The following is a 20,324-nucleotide window of genomic DNA, read 5'->3' as shown; positions in this document are numbered from 1 at the left end:
CAATTTGATTTCAAATTGGTTTTAAAAATCGATTTACGGGTCGAATTGATTTTGAACTAGTTTTAAATCAATTTTAAGAATCAAATTGTTTTAGAACTAAATTACAATTTTTTTTTCTTTTAAAAAATTTGATTTTAGAAAAAGCAATTTGATTATTAAGTGTACCAAACTGATTCTAAAACCAATTTGGTTCAAAAACTAATGCAGTTAAAAAATAGTTCAGTTTGAAAATAAATTTATGTGCACACCCTTATTTGTAAAGATAAATATCATAAAAAGGGGATTGAAATGTGATTTTAAGAATTTCAAAACCTGTTTTTGCAAATGCAAGGTTATCATCTAAAATAACTTTGGAAATAAATAACTAATTTTCACAACAACAAACTCATACAATAGAAATAGGTTTTGTAAACAAATTATGTTTTCAAACAAAAACAAATCCAAACCTTATGTTAGTTTAAACACTGAGAGCAAAAAACTATTAAACACAATATACGATGCCTGCATTCTTATGTCAATTTTTGCCTATACTCAATCTTGCATTTTACAGTATCCATTGAAATATATCTTCATTTCACTCTAATTCTGTAGGATCTATCAAATCTTGCTACAATGAAAACTCAACTTCTGTGCTTTGTTAGATTGGAGACATTGAAAGTGAAAGTGATTCCACACATGAATTTGTCCGATGAAGAAGTAAACAAGGTAGTGGAGTATTTGCTTCAGAACTCTCCACTAACCAGAGTTGCTGTCATTAATTGCTGAAATTTATATCACTACTCCTTGCTTAACTATTTAGGTAAATATTTTTACAAACTATTCAATTTTTAATTCATTTTATGTTTCCATTTCTCATTGATGCTTTCTTCTTGCATCAGATTATAGGGTGTTAGATTATGATTGCCTTGTTTATATGGTTTATTGTAGGCGTTTTCTTATTTGACTTTCATAGATAAATCGTAAATTTCTTTTAAGAAACCATCAGTAGCGAAGGTGTCTATTATTTATTCTTTTGACATGGGTAGTTAGTAAAATCCATGATTAAATTCTTTAGGGGGAGGTGTTTTACAAATTATTCAGTTTTTACCTCATTGTATGATTACTTTGCTGCATGTCATTCTTCTACAGCAAATGATAGATTGCTATATTGTGAGTGTATTATAAATGCTTTTTATTTGGATTTGAGACATGAAAAATTTAAATTTAAGAAACTACCACTGTGGGGAGCAGAGTGCGAAAAATCCAATATTTAATATCAAGAAATACATTTTTGGGTGATTCAGAAACACAATGACAGTACTATAGGATCAAAATTATCAAATGGCATCCTCAAATGATATCATTTACTTAGGTAAAGCAGAAAACAAAGAAATAACATGGGAAAAACTAGAGTTCGAATTTGAACAGAAATAAAGGTTTACTGGTTGAGCATGGTAAATCAAAAGAAGATATAGTAAATGATGATTTTAATAAAATGACAGAGAGCATATCACATAGCAAGTAACAATTAAGAAAGAGATAAAACAGCCTGTGATGAACAGAGTGTATTATATGGGTCAAAGAAGAATGGGGGATTTACTTGTATTTTTTCTAATTTGAGATTTTCAACGAATATAACATTGGAAGGGAGACTAGCTACTTGAACAAATACAAAACAGAGATGCGATTCAGCAATTTCAAAGGAACTCAAAACATATTTATCAAATGGCAAGCAGAAAAAAAGAAAATAGTTAATAGAGATAAGGACATGAATTTGTAATATGGATTTGTGGAATAAGTCCAAAGACTGGTAGTTAATTCATAATCATTTGCTTACTAATTAAAAATAGTTGTACTAATCTAGACAAAGTATAATGTTCTTTATACATAATATTCTTCTCACATTTTGCATCTTTACTATCATTTTTTTCTCTTCTTTAGTTTTACTCCAATTGATGACTCACTTCATTTTATGCATTTTGTAAGCAGTGAATTTGTGAAATATTTCTTTAAGTTTCTTAGGTTAGATGTGTTTGAAGGAAAAGGAACATTTGGGGAAGTTAAAGTTGAAGAGAAAGATGCAAATGGCAGAGATAGAACCGAGGACAAGGACAAGATCATTGATAACTGGCTTTGTTTTGCTCCACTTAATGAAATTTATGAACGCAAAACATGTTTTTCATACTTTTATGTCTTGTCTATATAGAGAGACTGAGAGAGCTATCAAATTTGTAACCTTGTTTGACAAACAAAGTTTGATTTACTTGCTCTTGTGGAGGAGGGCAATGATTAAGTTGGAGAAATTTCATGGCACTGCAGTTAGTGTGACTGTTACCATACAAATTAACATAAAGAATTATAATGTGAAAAAGTTGGCAAGGACTTCCGCTATAGGACAATGATAGAAGAAATATTTCATAATTCCCTAAATCTTGTAAAGATCTGTCTACTTTGCTCAGCTTAAAGTACTATTGTTGCCAATGGTAGTGATTTTAGGAACCTTTATGGTGCATTAAAATGCAATTCCTTTTCAACACATGCTCAAAAAACTGAATTTTTGAATCTACAATAACATGAATGGAATACTACCTATAGTCACAGAAGGCTGAAATTTGAAAACTGTAAAAAATTCAGAAGGACATAAGCATAGTCCCTAAAGGCTAGGACATGTTTAATTTTATGAAAAGCTGAAACCAAATTACTAGGAAAGATTCTTTAAAAAATGTTTTCTTATCAAGGGGATATCACTCCAGTTTAAGAGACAAGTTCCTCAAATACTATATTACATTTGTTCATGAACACTAATTCGTGGGCAACCTTTGTCATCGTTTCCCTCTACTTGAGTAGTCTATGCAATTAGTTTGGTGTTAATTGAATTTCAGGAAGATGGAGAGTGAGATGGAAGGATGAAGATAATGCTCTTACACATGAGAAATTTACTTGTAAAAATTTATTGACGGAATTTGATTAGGAAAACAAGGAAACATAGACAAGAGAGATGAGATTTGACTCCTAAAATTAGACTTGAAAAACAAAACAAAAGTGAATTAAAATTTCTTCAATAATAATAAAAGCCCAACATCACATCATATGTTTTACTTTTTTAGGTTAAACAATGAGTTTAATCATTTTAATACGTTGTTAGTGTATTTTTTTTAAAAAAAATTCGTCAACAAAAAATATGATTTTTAAAATAAATATTATAAGATAAATTTTAATATATATTGTCATTTTAAAAAAATATACTATTAAAAATAATTCTAAATTTAACTTTTAAAATAATTATTATAAAAGTAAATAGTTTCCTTTGTATGACAATTCATACTATAAAATTTCACTATATCTAATTAAATTCTTATTGTTAAAATTTAATATATATAATTTATTTATTTATTGGACTGCTATGATAATTTATCATTGAACGGTAATAATTTTCTTATAGTATCTATATTTCAATTAAATTAAATTCTATAAACAAATAATACAATTTATCAATAGATTATTACTTTCTTATAACCTAAATCAAAATTAACGAACATAACTATTGTTTTATTTCTCATCCGCGATTATGAGAAATTGAGAATCTGTTCTGTTGGGGGAAAATAAACAATAAATAATTAAGAAGATACTTAAATATAATTTTAAAATCAATAATAATAATAATAATGAAAACAAGACTAAATTATAATTTTTTTTCCTGTAATTTTAAATCCACCATTTTAATCCTCTTGTTTCTAAATTAAAATCCTTTATTTATAGAGAAGATAATAAAACATTAATACACTTATTTTATTTAGTTAATTAAATTAATATTATTTTCTATGTATCAGTACTAAAAATTTATTAATTTTTTAAATTATCAAAATTTATAATTAAAATATATTTAATATAAACTTTTTTAATTTTATTAGATATATTTGTTATAATCTTTAATAAAAGGTATACTTGTTTTAATGTTATATAAAAGTTAATTACGATATCAATTTATTAAATATAATTAGAACATTTTATTTTTGTAAAGACAAATAAAAAATATATTATAATAACACTTAGTTTTTGAGGGATTGCAAAGATGCAAGAACTCTTCTGCAGCCACCGTGGTTAGTGGCCAGGTAAGAGGCACAATGCATGACGCGCGAAGCGCCAAAAGTGTTCTCCTATTCACGATAATGAGAAAGATTATAACAAGAAGAAAATACTATATTTAGAATATGGAAATATAGGAATTAATTAGGGATAAAAATCTTCTAATAAAATATTAAATAAAAATAAAAATATCATATTCACAAAAAGATCATTGAACTTTAATTGTAAAAAACAAAAAATTAAATTAAATTATTTGATGTGATATAATTAAATAATAGATAAGTGATATTTATATAACTTATTTTCAAAATCTAAGTAACTACCAAAAACCCAATGTCTTATAATAGTGCAAAAGCATGGTCAATTAGGTAACTCATGGGTTGTTGCAGTTTGGGTTTTTTAGACTTGAATCCAAGGAATTTGAATTGCTTTTTTGTTTTTTGAGAAGAAGCAATTTGAACGGCTAATCACCCCTAAAGAAGATATTAGGAGATTTGGATCTCCTTTTCTAAAATAAAAAAAATGTACCTCAAAACATAATAAAAGAAAATCGCGAGTTCTTTCGATTATTGTATTCTATAATAATAAAATAAAACCTTTTTTAGGGGTATAATAATAATAATAATATAACCTAACAACAATTTTTTTTTCTTTTTGCTTTTTTAGGAAAAGCACTGAGTTTAATTATTTTGATACATTGTTTTATGTTGTTAGTTAGTTAAAAAAAATACTCGAAGTATAATTTTTTTTAAATAATTATTACAAGAGTTTAATTTTAATATATCATCAATTTAAATATATTGAATTGAAATTAAAAAAAAATCTAATTATAACTTCTAAAGTAATTATTATAAAAATTAATAATTTTATTATATGAAAATTCATAAACTGTTATTATATCTAATTAAATTCTGCTTATTAAAAATTAATAATTGACAATACAATTTTTTTATAGTATATGTTTTTTAAATAAATAAATAAATTCTATAAACAATTGATAAAAAATGTCGAAACGTTAATCTAAATCTAATTTAATTCTTTTCTATGTTGTTTTTTTTTCCATCCCCGATTGTGAGAATCTGTTCAACTGGGGAAAAATAATTAATTAGGAAAATTCTTAAAATATATTTTTCATAAAATCTAAAATAATGAATCAATAAATAAATAATAAAATAAAGACAATAAAAATACTAATTTTCGTTTTTTGGGTTATGCCTTTGCTCTCTTCGTTTCTCCTCCTTCTCACCTCCTCCTCCTCTTTCTCTCTCTTCGCCTTTCTTTCTCTAAAATCTCAGAGCTGTTGTTGTTATCTGCTCCTTCGATTCCAGGTGCGTGTGCCCTAATTGGGATCCCTTTGACGCGACGTCGTTACCCAATTCCCCTACTTCCCGTTCATTCTTTTCCTTCTATTTGCGCTGTTTCTATTGCTCTTCCTCTGCGTCATTCCCTTCGATTTCGGTTGATGTTTTGCACGGGAATCGTTGCCCAAGATCTCGGTCGTTTTCCGGCGTCGATTTTTGTGCGAAAATTTCCGTTTTGGGGTTCATGCAATTTGCACCGTTTCTTGGTTTAATTCCACTCTTGTTCCAATTTATTTGATTGGTTTGGGGTTTATTTTTTGCTATTATTAAATCTTTATTTTAGGGTTTTATTGATGTTTTATTTTTTTGTTACTTTTTTTTCTGAGGTGGGTTTTTGGGTTTTAATCATATTCGAGGTGTTATTTTTTATTTTGGGTTATCTATAATTGTTGTGTGTTGGATATTGAGAAATGGGGGAAGGAATCAACCCTATGTCATGTGATTGTTTTGATGGCTTTCAATTGGTCAATTATTGTCATTGGAATTCGTTCTATATTCTTCTCTTCAACGCACTGTGCTTCTGTATCGACTTTGCCTAGAATTCATAACTTGTTAGTGGGAAAAATTGTCTTTTTTTTAATCATTTATGTTATAGGATTTTCTGTGATGTAGCTGAAAAAGAAGTACTTTAAGTGTTTGAATGGTTTATTTCTGTCTAAAGTTGCTTGAATGATTTTCAATGTTATAATGTAATGTGGGGATTAAGGGAGGCTGATTTTCAATGTTATCTGGCAGGTGTTATAAGAGGAGTGTTAGTGAAATAGTGCTTGATCAGGGAATGGCTGGGATTTCGAGCGAGGAATCTGGAGTGGGAAAGTCTGCGGAGGGAACTTTCAGTGGGCAGCGTTGTCAATCTGGGGAAGCATTGGCAGAATGGCGGTCTTCCGAGCAGGTGGAGAATGGAACCCCATCGACTTCCCCCCCTTATTGGGACACTGACGACGACGACGATGGTGAATTTGTAATCATATAATTTTAAAATCCAAAATTTCTGTAAGCAGTATTTCAGAATCTAATTTGTTTTCCTCTTTACAGGACCAAAACCTTCAGAATTGTATGGAAGATATACATGGAAGATTGAAAATTTTTCTCAGATTACCAAAAGGGAACTTCGTAGTAATGCGTTTGAGGTTGGCAGCTACAAGTGGTATGTAGCTTGGATAAACTTATCTGCATTACCTGGATTTTCTTTTGCTTTAGAGTTTAACTATCCATGCTTTTCTGTATCATTTTAATTTACATCTTTATACCTATATGCTCGATGTTACACGAAAAAGGCTGCAGTCCAATGATGATGCTTTTTTCACTATCCCACTATTGTTCTCTTTTTTGGTTAATAACATATGCTTACACTTCTGTTGCAGCGAAATTGACCATTATGGCTTCTAGTCCATCATAGTGGCAAGTTTATTATGAACTTATAAGTTTTGACAAAATTGATTTTGTAACATATCTCTAAAAATTCTATTTTGTGGTGGGAAAATATTGGTTTTGGGGTTATGTTCTTTCAAATACTCTGCAATTTTCAGACATCTACAAATGAATTTGTGACTGTACAGCAGTCTGATTTGTCAAACATGGGAAATATACTCTGCAATAGAACATGATCATAGAATTAACATGCTTGATGCAGAGTTGGTTCATGGATAGTGGATTCATGCAATCTAATGGGTGCATATAGTTTGCTGAGACAGTCCTTACGACTTGAAACATGATGTACATATTAGTTGAGGTTTTGACCTAATAGTGCTGTGGTATGTGGCAGGTATATTTTAATTTATCCACAAGGCTGTGATGTCTGCAATCATCTCTCTCTGTTTCTTTGTGTTGCTAATCATGACAAACTTCTTCCAGGTTTGATTCCTGAATTTTCCAGACTGCATTAGTTATATAGTTAGTCTTACCAGCTACTATTGGTGCAGTAGTACTTGACTTCTCTTTGGTTCTCCCTTATTTTTGGGGCAATACAGGATGGAGTCATTTTGCGCAATTCACAATAGCTGTGGTCAATAAAGATCCAAAGAAATCAAAATATTCTGGTCTGTTGGTAAATAATTGGCTTCAATTTTTGTGTTTAAAAGTTTTTAAACAATGTTTGAGTTATTTTTTATTTGAGTTTTCTAGATACATTACACCGATTTTGGAAGAAGGAGCATGACTGGGGTTGGAAAAAATTTATGGAGCTCTCAAAAGTGTATGATGGCTTTGTTGACGCATCTGACAATCTGATAATAAAAGCTCAAGTTCAAGTCATTAGGTATACTATTTATGATTTATTATTTTATTTATAATCTTACAGATATGCTCTACCATCTTGTATACTGTTTAATTGGTCATGAAGGTTGTTTGACACTTTGACTTCATTTTCTACTTAGATAGGAGAATATTTGAATGCTCTGTAATTTAACTTGTTTGGGGCATTAGTCATTTTCAATATGCTTTATAGGAAATTGAAACTTGAAAGCTCGCAAGATATGATCTGCCTTTGATGTCAACTTTTGCAATATTTTTGTGAAGTTGGTACGAAGTTTGTGTTATTTTAGCATTTATCTCTGAGGCTGTAAACCTTGGATTCCATTTGAATTTTTGCAACTCTGCAGTATTTTCCATGATCTTCTTTTGCAAAGTTTTAAACTTGGTGTTTGTCTGCATCTACTAAATTGTGAGGATAGCTACTTTCTCCATGTCTATGTAGTGTTCTTCTTTGGAGTTTTTGCCTAAAGGTTGTGCTATAACCTGTTCCAAGTACCTTGGAGGAGGTCTTGTTCTATGTTCAATGAATTCTATGCTTGCTCCACTGTTCTGCTCTTCTCCAATCAGATGTTGTGACATTGAATTATTGATGATAACTTTTTTTTTTGTCTGGTCCTCAAGGTAGAATTATCATTGAATCCAATGATTTCCTCATTTTTGAGTGAAATTTTCATTAATATTTTCAATTTCAGATTTGCTGTCATTATGGTATGTGTTGGTTTTGTTAAATTATTGTATTGTAAGTAATAAATGTGGTGCCAAGTTGGCAGTTTGCTCTTCTATCTTTGGAGTCGACATGTTTAATGGTAAGAAAATAGTTAAATTTAAATCTTATTTTTGGCATAGTAATAATGAGAAGTTTGAAATGATAAAATTCCGTGTAACAATTGTCAAAAAGGCTGTACCATGTGTAAGATATTTGAGGTGTTTTCATGCATTATGTATATCAGTCTATGTAAGATATATATATATATATATATATATATTGTAAAATACCTGAAGTTCTTTTAGCAGAAAGAAGATTCTGAAACGGTAATGACTAATTTTCTTAATAATGACTTTAGTAGTTGATGGCAGCTAATCTTGCACTTCATGCGCTTGTGGCTATACAGGGCAAAGTGGATTCTGACATCTTTCAAGTCTGTGTTTTGTAGACAATATCACACCTATAGCAGCTGTAGCTCTGAACAGGGTCAAAACCCTGTTTTGTCTACCCATTTTTTCCATTGCCCACCCATTCTTTTAGGGAGATTTTTGTGATTCAACCCCCTTTTTTTGGCATGAGACAGGCTTTTCCCTACATCAATCGAAATAACCCAGGTGCACCACCCTCTGTTTGCACCTCAATGTTCTATCTATGTGTTTTCCAACTACCTTGCTGCAGCCTTAGTGCTTTTTGGCCAAACCCATCCTTTTCCTAGCAGCCCGAGCCTCTGTTTTCTGGTCTTGGCTGCTTGATTTTTGATGTTATTGGCCATTCTATTATGCCTTAGATTGATGGTGATTGTGTGTCTAACTATGATTATCAATCACTAATGATGGATATGTAATTTTGGGTATTTCTTTAAGCATTTATATGTTCAGTATAAATTATTTATCTTGTATCCATAATCTTCCTTATAATGACCATTGTTGAAATCCCACATCGACTATAGATATGGCCAAAGTAGAGCTTATTAAGGGCTTGGGCAATTCTTACCTCGTAAGATGGTTTTTAGGGTTTAGTTAGGCCCAAATCAAATTCTAGATGGTATTAGAGCCTATTATAAATCTGATATTGTGCCACCTTCAACTGCCCAATATTGTAATTGGTCTTGAGACTTTCCTGGTGCAATGTAGCCGATCTCGTGGTTTATTCGGTGCAATATAAAAAAGGTAGTCCTACGATCTACCTGCTTTAGAACTCCAACCCTCGGTGTGATGGGTACATGTTAAGATTGCACATCAACTATAGATATAGCTGAAGTAGAGCTTATAAAGGTTTGGACAATCCTCACCTCGTGAGATAGCTTTTAGGGTTGAGTTTCACCTGGACCAAATTCAAGAGCCTCCTCACCATACGCTGTTCTTCTGTAGTGCTTTTGGTGTTTACTCTAACTAAGTAGTCAAAAGAACTGTGATTGCGGCAAAACAGGGACAGCGGCAGATTCTGACCTTGCATGACACAATACTTTGGAGTGGCATGGGTTTGAGATTGCATCTGGAGCAGCCTCATTTTGCGGTGAGATCATGGCTGTTCTGCGTATATGGAGGCACATTTACACAATCGGATTAGAAATTTGACTTCGTCACTTTGTCTGACCATTCCAGAATTTGTTTTCTTTTTCTTTTAAATCTCTCTCTCTCTCTCTATCATTTAAACCCTTTTGATTACATATTCCCTTATTAATTAAACTTTCCCATTTTCCAATTTTTACAAATTGACCTTATTAAGTTGCAAAAAGTGAGCATACACTCATTTAATATTAATAATTAGACTTTTCTATTTTTCATTTTTTATATAATTTTTTTTTATCATTTAAACCCATTTGTTTACCTACCCTATTATTAATTAAACTTTTCCGTTTTCCAATATTACAAATTGATCCTGTTAAGTTGCAAAAAGTAAACGAACAGCACATTTAATGTTAGACTTTTCCATTTTTCATTTTTTTGCCATTCTTTTTTATTTTTATTTAATCTTCTTTTTTTAATTTGTATCCTATTTAATAATGTGAAATTAGAAAATGTCAGACCAAAATTGTAAAGGCCAGTGTTAAGATATTTAAGTGTTTGTGTTTTAGTATGTTTGAGATATTTTTGGATTTTAGCAAAATTTGTACATTATTTTGGTAGAATAAAATTATTTCAAAATGTCATAGCATTTTCAGTCTAAGTTAAAACAGATTTTTTTTATCCTTCAGAGGTTTGAAGTCGTGACTTCTCCCAAATGTATTTATTTTCCTCGTGAAAAAGTCATTATTTTGCTAGAAAAGGTTTATTATCCAAATAAGCCAATAGAGAAAAATTTTAATGTCTTATGTCTATGAATTGTTCTGCACAATCTGGGTAGGAAGCTGCTAACAGAAGTACAAAGTACATTGGCTAATGTTTATTGATTCATCTGGTTGTCTGTCATGCTCTGAGGCTGTCCTGTCTTGTGGTTTTTAAAATAAACGTAGTTTTGTTATTACATTTACCACTTTCTAACTTGTGTTGCTGTAAGGTTGGATGTGTTTTTTTTGCAATAACTCAATTTGCCTTGGAGCTTTTTGTTTTATGCGCAGGGAAAAAGCTGACAGGCCTTTTCGTTGCCTGGATTGTCAGTATAGGAGAGAACTTGTTAGAGTATATTTGACAAATGTAGAACAAATTTGCCGTCGTTTTGTGGAGGAAAGAAGAAGCAAGCTTGGGAAGTTGATAGAGGATAAAGCTAGGTGGTCAAGGTATTCCATGCTCATCTTTAAGAGTATCAACCTTTTTGACTTGTATGTAATATATAAAATTTTCATTATGTATGCTGTAATTTTTATCTTGCTGCAAAGTGTCATCTAAAAAAGTCATGACCTTTAAGTTATTTGCTTTTTGTGCTCCATGATCTTTAGTAATGATTGCTTAAAGTGTCAAATCTTATTTTAGTCTTCCTTTAAGCCTGAAAATGAAAAATATTAGGCATGTTGGGAAGAAAAGAATTGATAAGAGGGATACTGTAGTTTAATCTGGTGGTTGACATGACAATGGTATATGTTCAATGTATTGTGGGGGGGCACCATTGAGTAGTTCATGTCTCTTTTTATGCATATGAATTCTGAAGCGTGTCTTGTATTTTATATCTTATATGCTATAACAAGTTTAACCTGTCTTGATACTGTTGTTTAATAGGGACTTAAGATGTTTATCCTATGTTGTATATCGTATTTGGATTCATTACCATTTGGATTTGTGGTGTATGATTTTATTGGCACTTTGGCAGATCTAAATGGTACTTTGCATTATCTGCAGCTTCTGTACTTTCTGGCGAGAAATTGATCAAACCTCTAGGCGCCGCATGTCAAGGGAGAAGACAGATGTAATTTTGAAAGTAGTTGTGAAACACTTCTTTATAGAAAAAGAAGTGACTTCTACTTTGGTAATGGACTCCTTGTATAGTGGGTTGAAGGCTCTCGAAGGCCAGAATAAGTGCAAGAAAGGTAGGGTAAAATTGTTGGATGCTGAAGAAATGCCAGCACCAATTGTCCGTGCTGAGAAAGATATGTTTGTACTGGTGGATGATGTTCTACTTCTTCTTGAGAGAGCCGCTATAGAACCTCTGCCTCCGAAAGATGAGAAGGGTCCTCAAAATCGCACAAAGGTGAGAAAAATAACGTGTTGATAAAAAGTAAATGAGGAATTATGTGGCTAGCCAGTGATATAGGGTAATCCCATTGGAATATTATGGTATTAGTGTAAGATATTTTAGAGATTAAAGGAATTAGAGATGTCAGAAGACAGTGTCGTCTTCTGGTTGAAACCAGGGAAAAGAGAATGAAATTCTTTTCAAGTGTAATTATCTGATTTTCTCCATAGTCTATTACAGCCATGATCCCCTTTTCATTGTGAATCTTTAATTAAATGATAAGTTGATAGGTCCATGAATTAGGTCTGCACCAGGAGAACTAGGGAGGAAATGTGGGCTAAAGGGTGATGGATCAGATCTGCATTAAAATGTGGGGAGGCAGCAGAGAAGGGTCTTTTCTTGGGAAGTCTATCTTGGAGAATTATTGGTTGGAAGAGGCTCTTATGGTTATGCAGAGTAACTTGTTTTTGATGCTCTTCTGAGTCTTGTGTCTTAGCAGTTTGGTGTTAGAGCCAAAACTTGGAATTTCGAAAAATGTGAAGGCAGCCAAAACTTGTGTCTTAGCTGATTTGGTTCATCACCCTTCCGCTCATCCTTCCTCTCCTTAATACTCTTTTGATATAAACCTGATTCATGTGCCTTTGACAAGTCTTTTTAACATGAGATTCATTATCAGCTATCAAAAACAACCAACCAAAATTACATGAATGGACATAATGGAGAAGAGACAAACTTTATTCTGTATTGTGAACTACAATCTACATTTCTTGGGTGTGGCTTCTGTTCCGTCATTTCTGAATGATTACTTTAAAATCTCAGTGTATGAATAACATGTTCATAGGAATTGTTTTTTGAAGATTGTTATGAGAGGGAGTATTTGATGAAGTGACTGTCATGTGAATCTCTGAACAAAATGTTTGTTGACAAAGCATGATGGTGTCATTTGAATAGGATAAACTTCATTTTCATACATAGTTAAAATTTAGACTTAATTGCACATTTTATCATCCAACTATTATCATTTTGCAATTTTACCACCCAAGTTTTTTTCCCAGACATTTTACCATCATTTTTTCCCGCTCATTTTACTAATTTGTTAAATGTGTTGATGTGTCCCAGAAAATGTTAAAACAAAATCAAAACAACATCGTTTTGTTACCATTTTTTTGTAAAACAATGTTGTTTTGTTACCAACATATTGGTAAAATGCGCAAAAGTTGAAAAAACATGATGGTAAAAAGCGCTGAAAAAAAACTAAGGTGGTAAAATGCTTGAAAATTTTTAAAATATGATGGTAATATACGTGAAAAAAACTTGGGTGATAAAATTTGTGAAATGATGATAGTTGAGCTTTAAAATGTGCAATTAAATGTAAAATTTAAAAAACAAAACAAGTTTAGCCTACTTAGAGTTTTGGACATATATGACTCCTGTAGAGTGTAATTTTGGGTAACCTGGGAATTGTTAGCACAGTGGATATATGACACATTGGCTTTATAGATTTAGAATTGTTTTGATTGCTAAGAAACCTGGGACACCTTTTTTTGTAGGATGGAAACTCTGGGGAGGACTTCAGTAAAGATTCTATTGAGCGCGATGAAAGGCGTCTCACAGAATTAGGTCGCAGGACTTTGGAAATATTTGTCCTTGCCCATATATTCAGGTAATATATGCTATTAGCTCTGGACTCATCAGGTTTTCTAGGTTAACTACTCATTTATATATTATATTCTCATCTGCATTTCTGATTGCTTGTTAGTATTGATAATCAATAGTATTATAAAAACCATTCAGCTTCTGCTCATTCTGTGTAGTACAGTGAGACTTTTTTTTTAAAACACCGTTGTCTTTTAACCTCTCTTTTTATTGTCTGATTCTTATTTTTTCTCTATGCCGATGCAAAAGCACATGCCACTGCCTAGTTAGGAACAAGACTCTTTAATTCACGCCAGTCATTTGTGATGCTATCCATTTTTATTTTTTGTTTGAAGGTTCTACTTTCATTTTAATATTAAAAAATTTCACATTTTTGTATTTTTATTGTTTTAGAGGATAAGGTGTTTTTGGAATTTTGTTTGAAAAAGATGTGACTCGTGAGTAATTGGCGAGTTGGCATGGCTCCTATTTGCTTTTAGGTGCCACCCCACAAGTTGCCTAGGCCATCCTATGTAAATTGCGAACTTGTTTTTACTTTTTAGCCCTTATTTCAAAATTCCACACACTTCTCTTTCAGAATCTTACCCAATGCTATAAATTCTATCCTATGATCAATTTTGGATGGGATTGTCTATTCAAATTTCAAACTCTGCAATTTATGGTTACGTGAAAAAACTTCCTTTGCAAAAGTTCCATTATCTGTGGTATTTCATATTGGATGAACTATAAGGGATTTTTAGCTTCTCTATTAACAACCTTGTATCCTGTACATAGCATCACACTCTGAAGGTTAAGTGTGAACTTTAAACTATTCCTTCTGGGCTATACATAGTTCATTATCTGTGCATGGGACACAGATATGAAATTTGACTTAATAATAGTATCATGTGTAACAATAAGGGATTTTGAACTTGTCTACTAGCAACCATGTTTCCTGTACATGACATCACACTCTGAAGGTTAAGCGTGAACTTTAAACTATTCCTTCTGAGCTATACGTAGTTCAGAATCTGTGCATGGGACAAATATATGAAATTTGACTTACTAATAGTATCATGTGAAACAATAGGAGATGATGGATAGCTGGTTTGATAGCTGGTTGTATCAGGCACTTTGCAATTAACTTTGTGGTCCATTGAACTTTATACATGCCCATGTAGTGCTATATCATTATCTACACAAAAGTGATTCAGTGCTTGTTTATTCTCCAGTGACATAGATTTTATATTTTCTGTATGTATTCATGTATTGTTTGTAGGATGCAAAAGGTTAGCCTAATTATTTACTTAATGGGTGCAGCAATAAAATTGAGGTTTCCTACCAGGAAGCTGTTGCTCTAAAGAGACAAGAAGAGCTCATTCGTGAAGAAGAAGCAGCATGGCTGGCTGAATGTGAGCAGAAAGCAAAACGTGGAAATGAGAGGGAAAAGAAGTCAAAGAAGAAACAGGTCTGTCACTCATCTAATCTGCATTACCAAGGGATGTCTGATGTCCTAAACTTTATTTCACAGATGCTACTGGTTCTGTGGTTGTCTTGATATGCAATTTTCAATATTTTGGTTTTAGAATTCGAGAGATACAAGATAAAACCCATCTTGTTATTTGCTCTGCAGAACATGCATCATAAATGACAACTACTATAAAACAATCAAATAATTAGATATATGAAGAAATCATCTAATTTCTTAATTCTGATATATGATAACTTCTATGGCTAGAACATTTGTATATTAAAACCCCAAGCATTTGGCATATTGGTTTATAAAGAGGTCATGTCTACTTTATTTGCCTATATTTATGTTTCACGTACATGTTCAAGGCCCTTTATTTTCTCCTTTTCCTGCCTTGCATTCACATAAATTACTGTATAACAAACCCATAAACATTCTTTTGGTAATTATTCTTGATTTGGAAATGTTTTACCAGCAACTTATGAACTATATTTCTCCCAAGATATTGTCCCAGGATGTTTTCTTGATGTCCCTTTCCTACGGTATACCTGTTATTTATGGAATTATAAGGATGTTATATGCCTGTGGTTGGTGAGAGTTGTTTGTATTTTCCTTTTTAACTGCTGACAGATAGTCCTTTCTTGTCACTGCAGGCCAAACAGAAACGGAACAATCGGAAAGGAAAGGATAAAGGTAGAGAGGAGAGACCTATTGTGGCTGTATATGACAAGCAGCAACACAATCCTGCTGATGAGAAAAAGGATTCTAACATGGAAGAAGTTCAAGCTCTTGATGAAAAGCTTGATGCCCTGGAAGTTGTTTCTGATGTGTCTGATTCTGTGGACGGGGTTGGTGAAGCGCTTCAGCTTGATTCTGAAGACAGAGATGTGAGTCTTGTAAATTGGGATACTGATGCATCAGAAGTTCATCCTCCCACTGAGGCTAGTAGCAATGGTATTGGTAGTCTTTCATCTGTACAAAATGGAATGGCTGAGAAAAGGAGCAGTTCGGCAATGGATGACAGTTCTTCAACATGTTCTACTGATTCATTACCATCAATGGTGATGAATGACCACTACAAGGGGAACTCTTTTTTAAATTACAAAGTCCAAAAGTCACCTAACAGGTAAGTATATAATGTAGTGTTTCTTTTAGGTGGATGAATATCAATGGTTAGTCTGTTATGTTAATTTGATTTGGCACTGCTTATCTGTAGAGGTAAGAACCAAGTAAAAGCATCATGTAATGTGGGCAGTTGGACAACAGAAATGGATAGTCAGCCATCCGGTTCTGCTGCAGATGCTGTAGATGTTAATGAGTCTGGAAGTAGCAAGTTAGGTGGATCTGAGCCTGAGGGTGCTGTTCTCTGCTTGCAGGATCGATTAAAGTGGCTCGATCACCAGGTCATCAGAAAGGTTGTATAATTTCCAAAAGCCTATCCTTTCATGATTTACTGCGATCACTATCTACATCCTCTTTTCGTCTATCCTTCCTTTTAAGTTTTCTGTTCTAAGTGCTGCTCCCTCATGATAGATTACCTGTTAACTTTTTCATGTTTTTTTTTTACCATCAAGGACAACCTGGAGTGTTTTGCTAATTGAGAATGACTTTAAAAGAAAAAATTATATTGGTCTTAAAAATGAGAATGACTGTACACCCCGGTTTATCTTATTTCTTTGGGATCTGGAAATGAGATGAAAATAAAATTTATCATCAAGGCTGAAAACCAATTTGATGCTTTAATGTTTCTCTTGTTTAAAGGTTGGTCTGCATTATAATTGAAGTATTCATGGGAAAAAATATGTTTATACTTTTCTTCTTTCTATTATGATTTCGTTTTTAAATTCTTCCATTCTACTATCATTTCTATTAGCTATGTAGATGTCAAGATTAAATGGGCTTTGTAATCACATTCTTTTGCACTTTCAAGGCTTTCCACTCCTTCCAATTTTTAACATGTGCTGCTTTAATCACATCTTAAAACAGGCCGCATTGTTTATATAGGTGACAAAGGGATTTCAAGTCTGGACTTCATTTTTCTTTAAGCGTGGGAGATTAGATTTAGACTGGCAGTAGTAAAAGTGATGATCGATTTGATGTTAATTTATTAATTTTTACATTAAATGCTCTCTTTAGTACTATTATAATTTGAGCCTGATGTCATGGGTTTTCACTATTCTATTTGATAGGAAGAGGATTTACCTTCGCTACAAAAGAAACAAAGCATCAAAGACCAAGTTAGCATAGAAAGAACTGTTGATAATGAAAGCCTTCCAAAAGAGAATAAATCAGCAGTGCCATCCTCATCTAGTAGTCCTCCAAGAAACTTACCTGTTCAAATGAAGTCAGAAAACCAAACTAGAGTTACTGGAGATCCTGTTCATGCCAGGAAAACATCTTTTGGTACCTCACAATCAACTGATAAAGAGGTGTCTTCATCTTCAACTTCTGTATCACAAGTAACAGTTGGTCCAAAAACAGAGATCCAGAAAGCTTCAACCCCAAGACTAACTGAAAGATCCATGGCACAAGTGGCTATGTTGTCAAGGCCTTCTAGTGCTCCACTAGTTCCTGGTGTTCCCAGGCCCACTGCCGCTGTTGTCTCCATGGTTCAAACTGCTCCTCTACTTGCACGTTCTGTGAGTGCAACTGCTCGGTTGGGTCCTGATCCCTCACCTGCTACTCATAGTTATGTTCCCCAATCCTATAGAAATGCAATAATGGGGAATCCTGTGGTGTCAACTGCTGCCAGTCTCCCTCATTCCAGCTCTAGTTCAGGAGTAAACCCATCTCCTGGCTATTCACAACCACCCATGGTATCATCGCCACTATTTATCTCCCGGAGCTCCGACAAAATGGATTCAAATACTTCCCTGTCTGATGTTCCTTTTGGTATGATTACACGGGATGTTTTACAGAACGGACCTAATTGGATTGATAGTTCTCAAAGGGAAGCCGGCAGAAGCATGCCCTATGAACCTCCTTCCCGACTAAATGATGCTCAAAACCTAGACTTGTTCAGGCCAATAGACAGTAGATCTTTGGGCAACATAACGAGTGAGTTCCCAGCTTGCACATCCAAGCATCAGAACCAAGGGGGGTTGGTGGATGAGTTCCCACACCTTGATATAATTAATGACCTGCTTGATGAACCAAGGGAGCATGGTATTGGGAAGGCATCCAGGGCAAGTTCAGTGTTCTACTCCCTCAATGATGGACCACAGTTGCTAAATCGTCAGTTCACTTTTCCTGGAGACTTGGGTACCGATGATGATTTGGGATCTTCCACCAGTTCTTGTAGGTTTGAGAGATCGCGAAGTTACCATGATGCTGGGTTTCAACAAGGGTATAGCACATCTGGTCGGCATTATGATTCACTACAGGATTATGTTCCTCAGGCGAGTACACTATCGTATGGAAATGGCAAGGTAGATGGGATGATTCCAAACCAATGGCAGGTTGCTGGTTCTGATCTATCTTATCTAGGCATGAGAAACACTGAGAATAGTTACTCTTACTATCAAGATTACTCAAATATGGCATGTGGTGTCAATGGTTATACTGTATTCAGGCCTTCGAATGGTCCGTAGAGGGAAAAGATGACAAAGGTTGCCCACAAATTAGTGGTCATCAACCAATGTAATAATGTATTTGAGGAAATTGTTGGGTCTCTTTAGATTGGAGTGAGGTTGTATCCCCTTGATAGGAAAACATTTTGTAAAGAGTGTTTCCGATTAATTTGGTTGCAGTTTTTCATAAAATTATACATGTTCTAGCCTTTTGGGATTATATGCCCATGTCCTTCCGAGCTTCTATTAATTTTGGGATTTTGGCCTACTGTGATTATAGTTACTGTTCCATTCATATCAGTGTAGTTTTAAAATAGTTTTTCGAGCATATGCTGGTTAAAAGGGGATAACATTTTAATGCGCCTAAAACGTTCATAAGATCACTAAAATTTGACAGAGATTGGAAAATTATTCATAATTTAACATTCTTAAAGTATGCTACTGGATCATGACAATATCTACTATTTAAAGTGTAATTTCTAATTTCAGTAGGCTCAAGCTTTTTTTTTTAAACAATTTTTTATTTTATTTTAAACATTAACACTCGGGTTTTAGATTCATTCTTCCTCGTGACATATATTGAATTGGTTATGTTAGCATTGTAGAATAAGTTTGTCTGTGTTTGTATCATACAAATTCAAAATACTAGTTTTTCGTAACTAAGGGATATATTAAATAACTAACAAGGATTTTAAAATATGAAATGGCATTAAGATGAATTATATTATATAGTACAATTTTTTTTCAATCAAGTTGAGTAGAATAACATTATTTTGGGTTGTCAAATAATATATTGTTATTCTTATTAAGAGAAATGTTAGTGATACTCTCTTTGACACTTTCTTTTAGATATTTTTTATATAATTGATTAAAACTTATTGAAAATCAATAATTCTGAGTAAATTTTCAGGAGAGAAAAACATTGAGAAGCAAAACTTAGTAAAATTGATTATTTTTAACACATAGAGATATCTAAAAGAGAATATCAGATAGTATCGTTAGCACTCCTCTTGCTATTAATACCTTTATGTTGACTTTTTTTATCATATTATTTAATAAATTTAATGGTATGTGAATGCCCACACTAAAGCTGCTAGGTCATGAGTCATACTACGCCAAGTTATGCACATTTTTTGGAAGGATTTGACCACGTTTATATTTTCTCACGGAAATAGAATAAATTAATATACTTTAGGTAAAACTATTATAATCATGCTAGTCATAGTAGCTTGAGGCACCTGCTTGCGTATGCACTTGAATTTGCTCGGCAGCAAAATCCTGTATGTGGTAACATTCTAATTCTGTAGCCAAAAGTCCTTCCCAACTTATCACATTCTAATTCATTATGCCAAATTGTATGGTAACATTCATTCTAACTCCATTGCCAAGAAATTTCTCAAACTTGACCATTGCCCTCCTCCACAAGGGCAAGTATACAATCAAACTTTGCTTGTCAAACAAGGTTACGAATTTGGTAGCTCTATCTCTATATCAAAATAGATATAATCACATTAATCACCTTCAAATTCCATCTCATGACCAATTCAAATACATATTGTACGCTAAACATTAGTACCTTACAAATATCAATACTTAAATAATCCAAGTATACCCATTAGTCAAAATTCAAAAACGTTAAGTTCAACAAAATACCA

The 20,324-nt window shown here is 32.8% G+C and overlaps 1 protein-coding gene across 1 annotated transcript; it reads left to right on the top strand.

The window, feature by feature from the left end:
- The first annotated feature begins 5,273 nt into the window (after positions 1 to 5,273).
- On the top strand, positions 5,274 to 18,937 carry LOC114371075 (TNF receptor-associated factor homolog 1b-like). Its single transcript, XM_028328478.1, has 13 exons — positions 5,274 to 5,393; positions 6,162 to 6,379; positions 6,462 to 6,573; positions 7,192 to 7,280; positions 7,397 to 7,465; positions 7,551 to 7,683; positions 10,946 to 11,104; positions 11,661 to 12,009; positions 13,545 to 13,657; positions 14,950 to 15,097; positions 15,754 to 16,226; positions 16,317 to 16,515; positions 17,290 to 18,937. Exons 2-13 carry the CDS (start codon positions 6,205 to 6,207, stop codon positions 18,688 to 18,690), a joined length of 3,420 nt encoding a protein of 1,139 aa, XP_028184279.1. The 5' UTR covers positions 5,274 to 5,393; positions 6,162 to 6,204; the 3' UTR covers positions 18,691 to 18,937.
- Positions 18,938 to 20,324: the final 1,387 nt, after the last annotated feature.

This window comes from Glycine soja, chromosome 10, assembly GCF_004193775.1.
Source record: "Glycine soja cultivar W05 chromosome 10, ASM419377v2, whole genome shotgun sequence".
In the NCBI taxonomy this organism is placed as follows: Eukaryota; Viridiplantae; Streptophyta; class Magnoliopsida; order Fabales; family Fabaceae; genus Glycine; species Glycine soja.
This window is presented reverse-complemented; position numbering and strand designations above follow the sequence as displayed.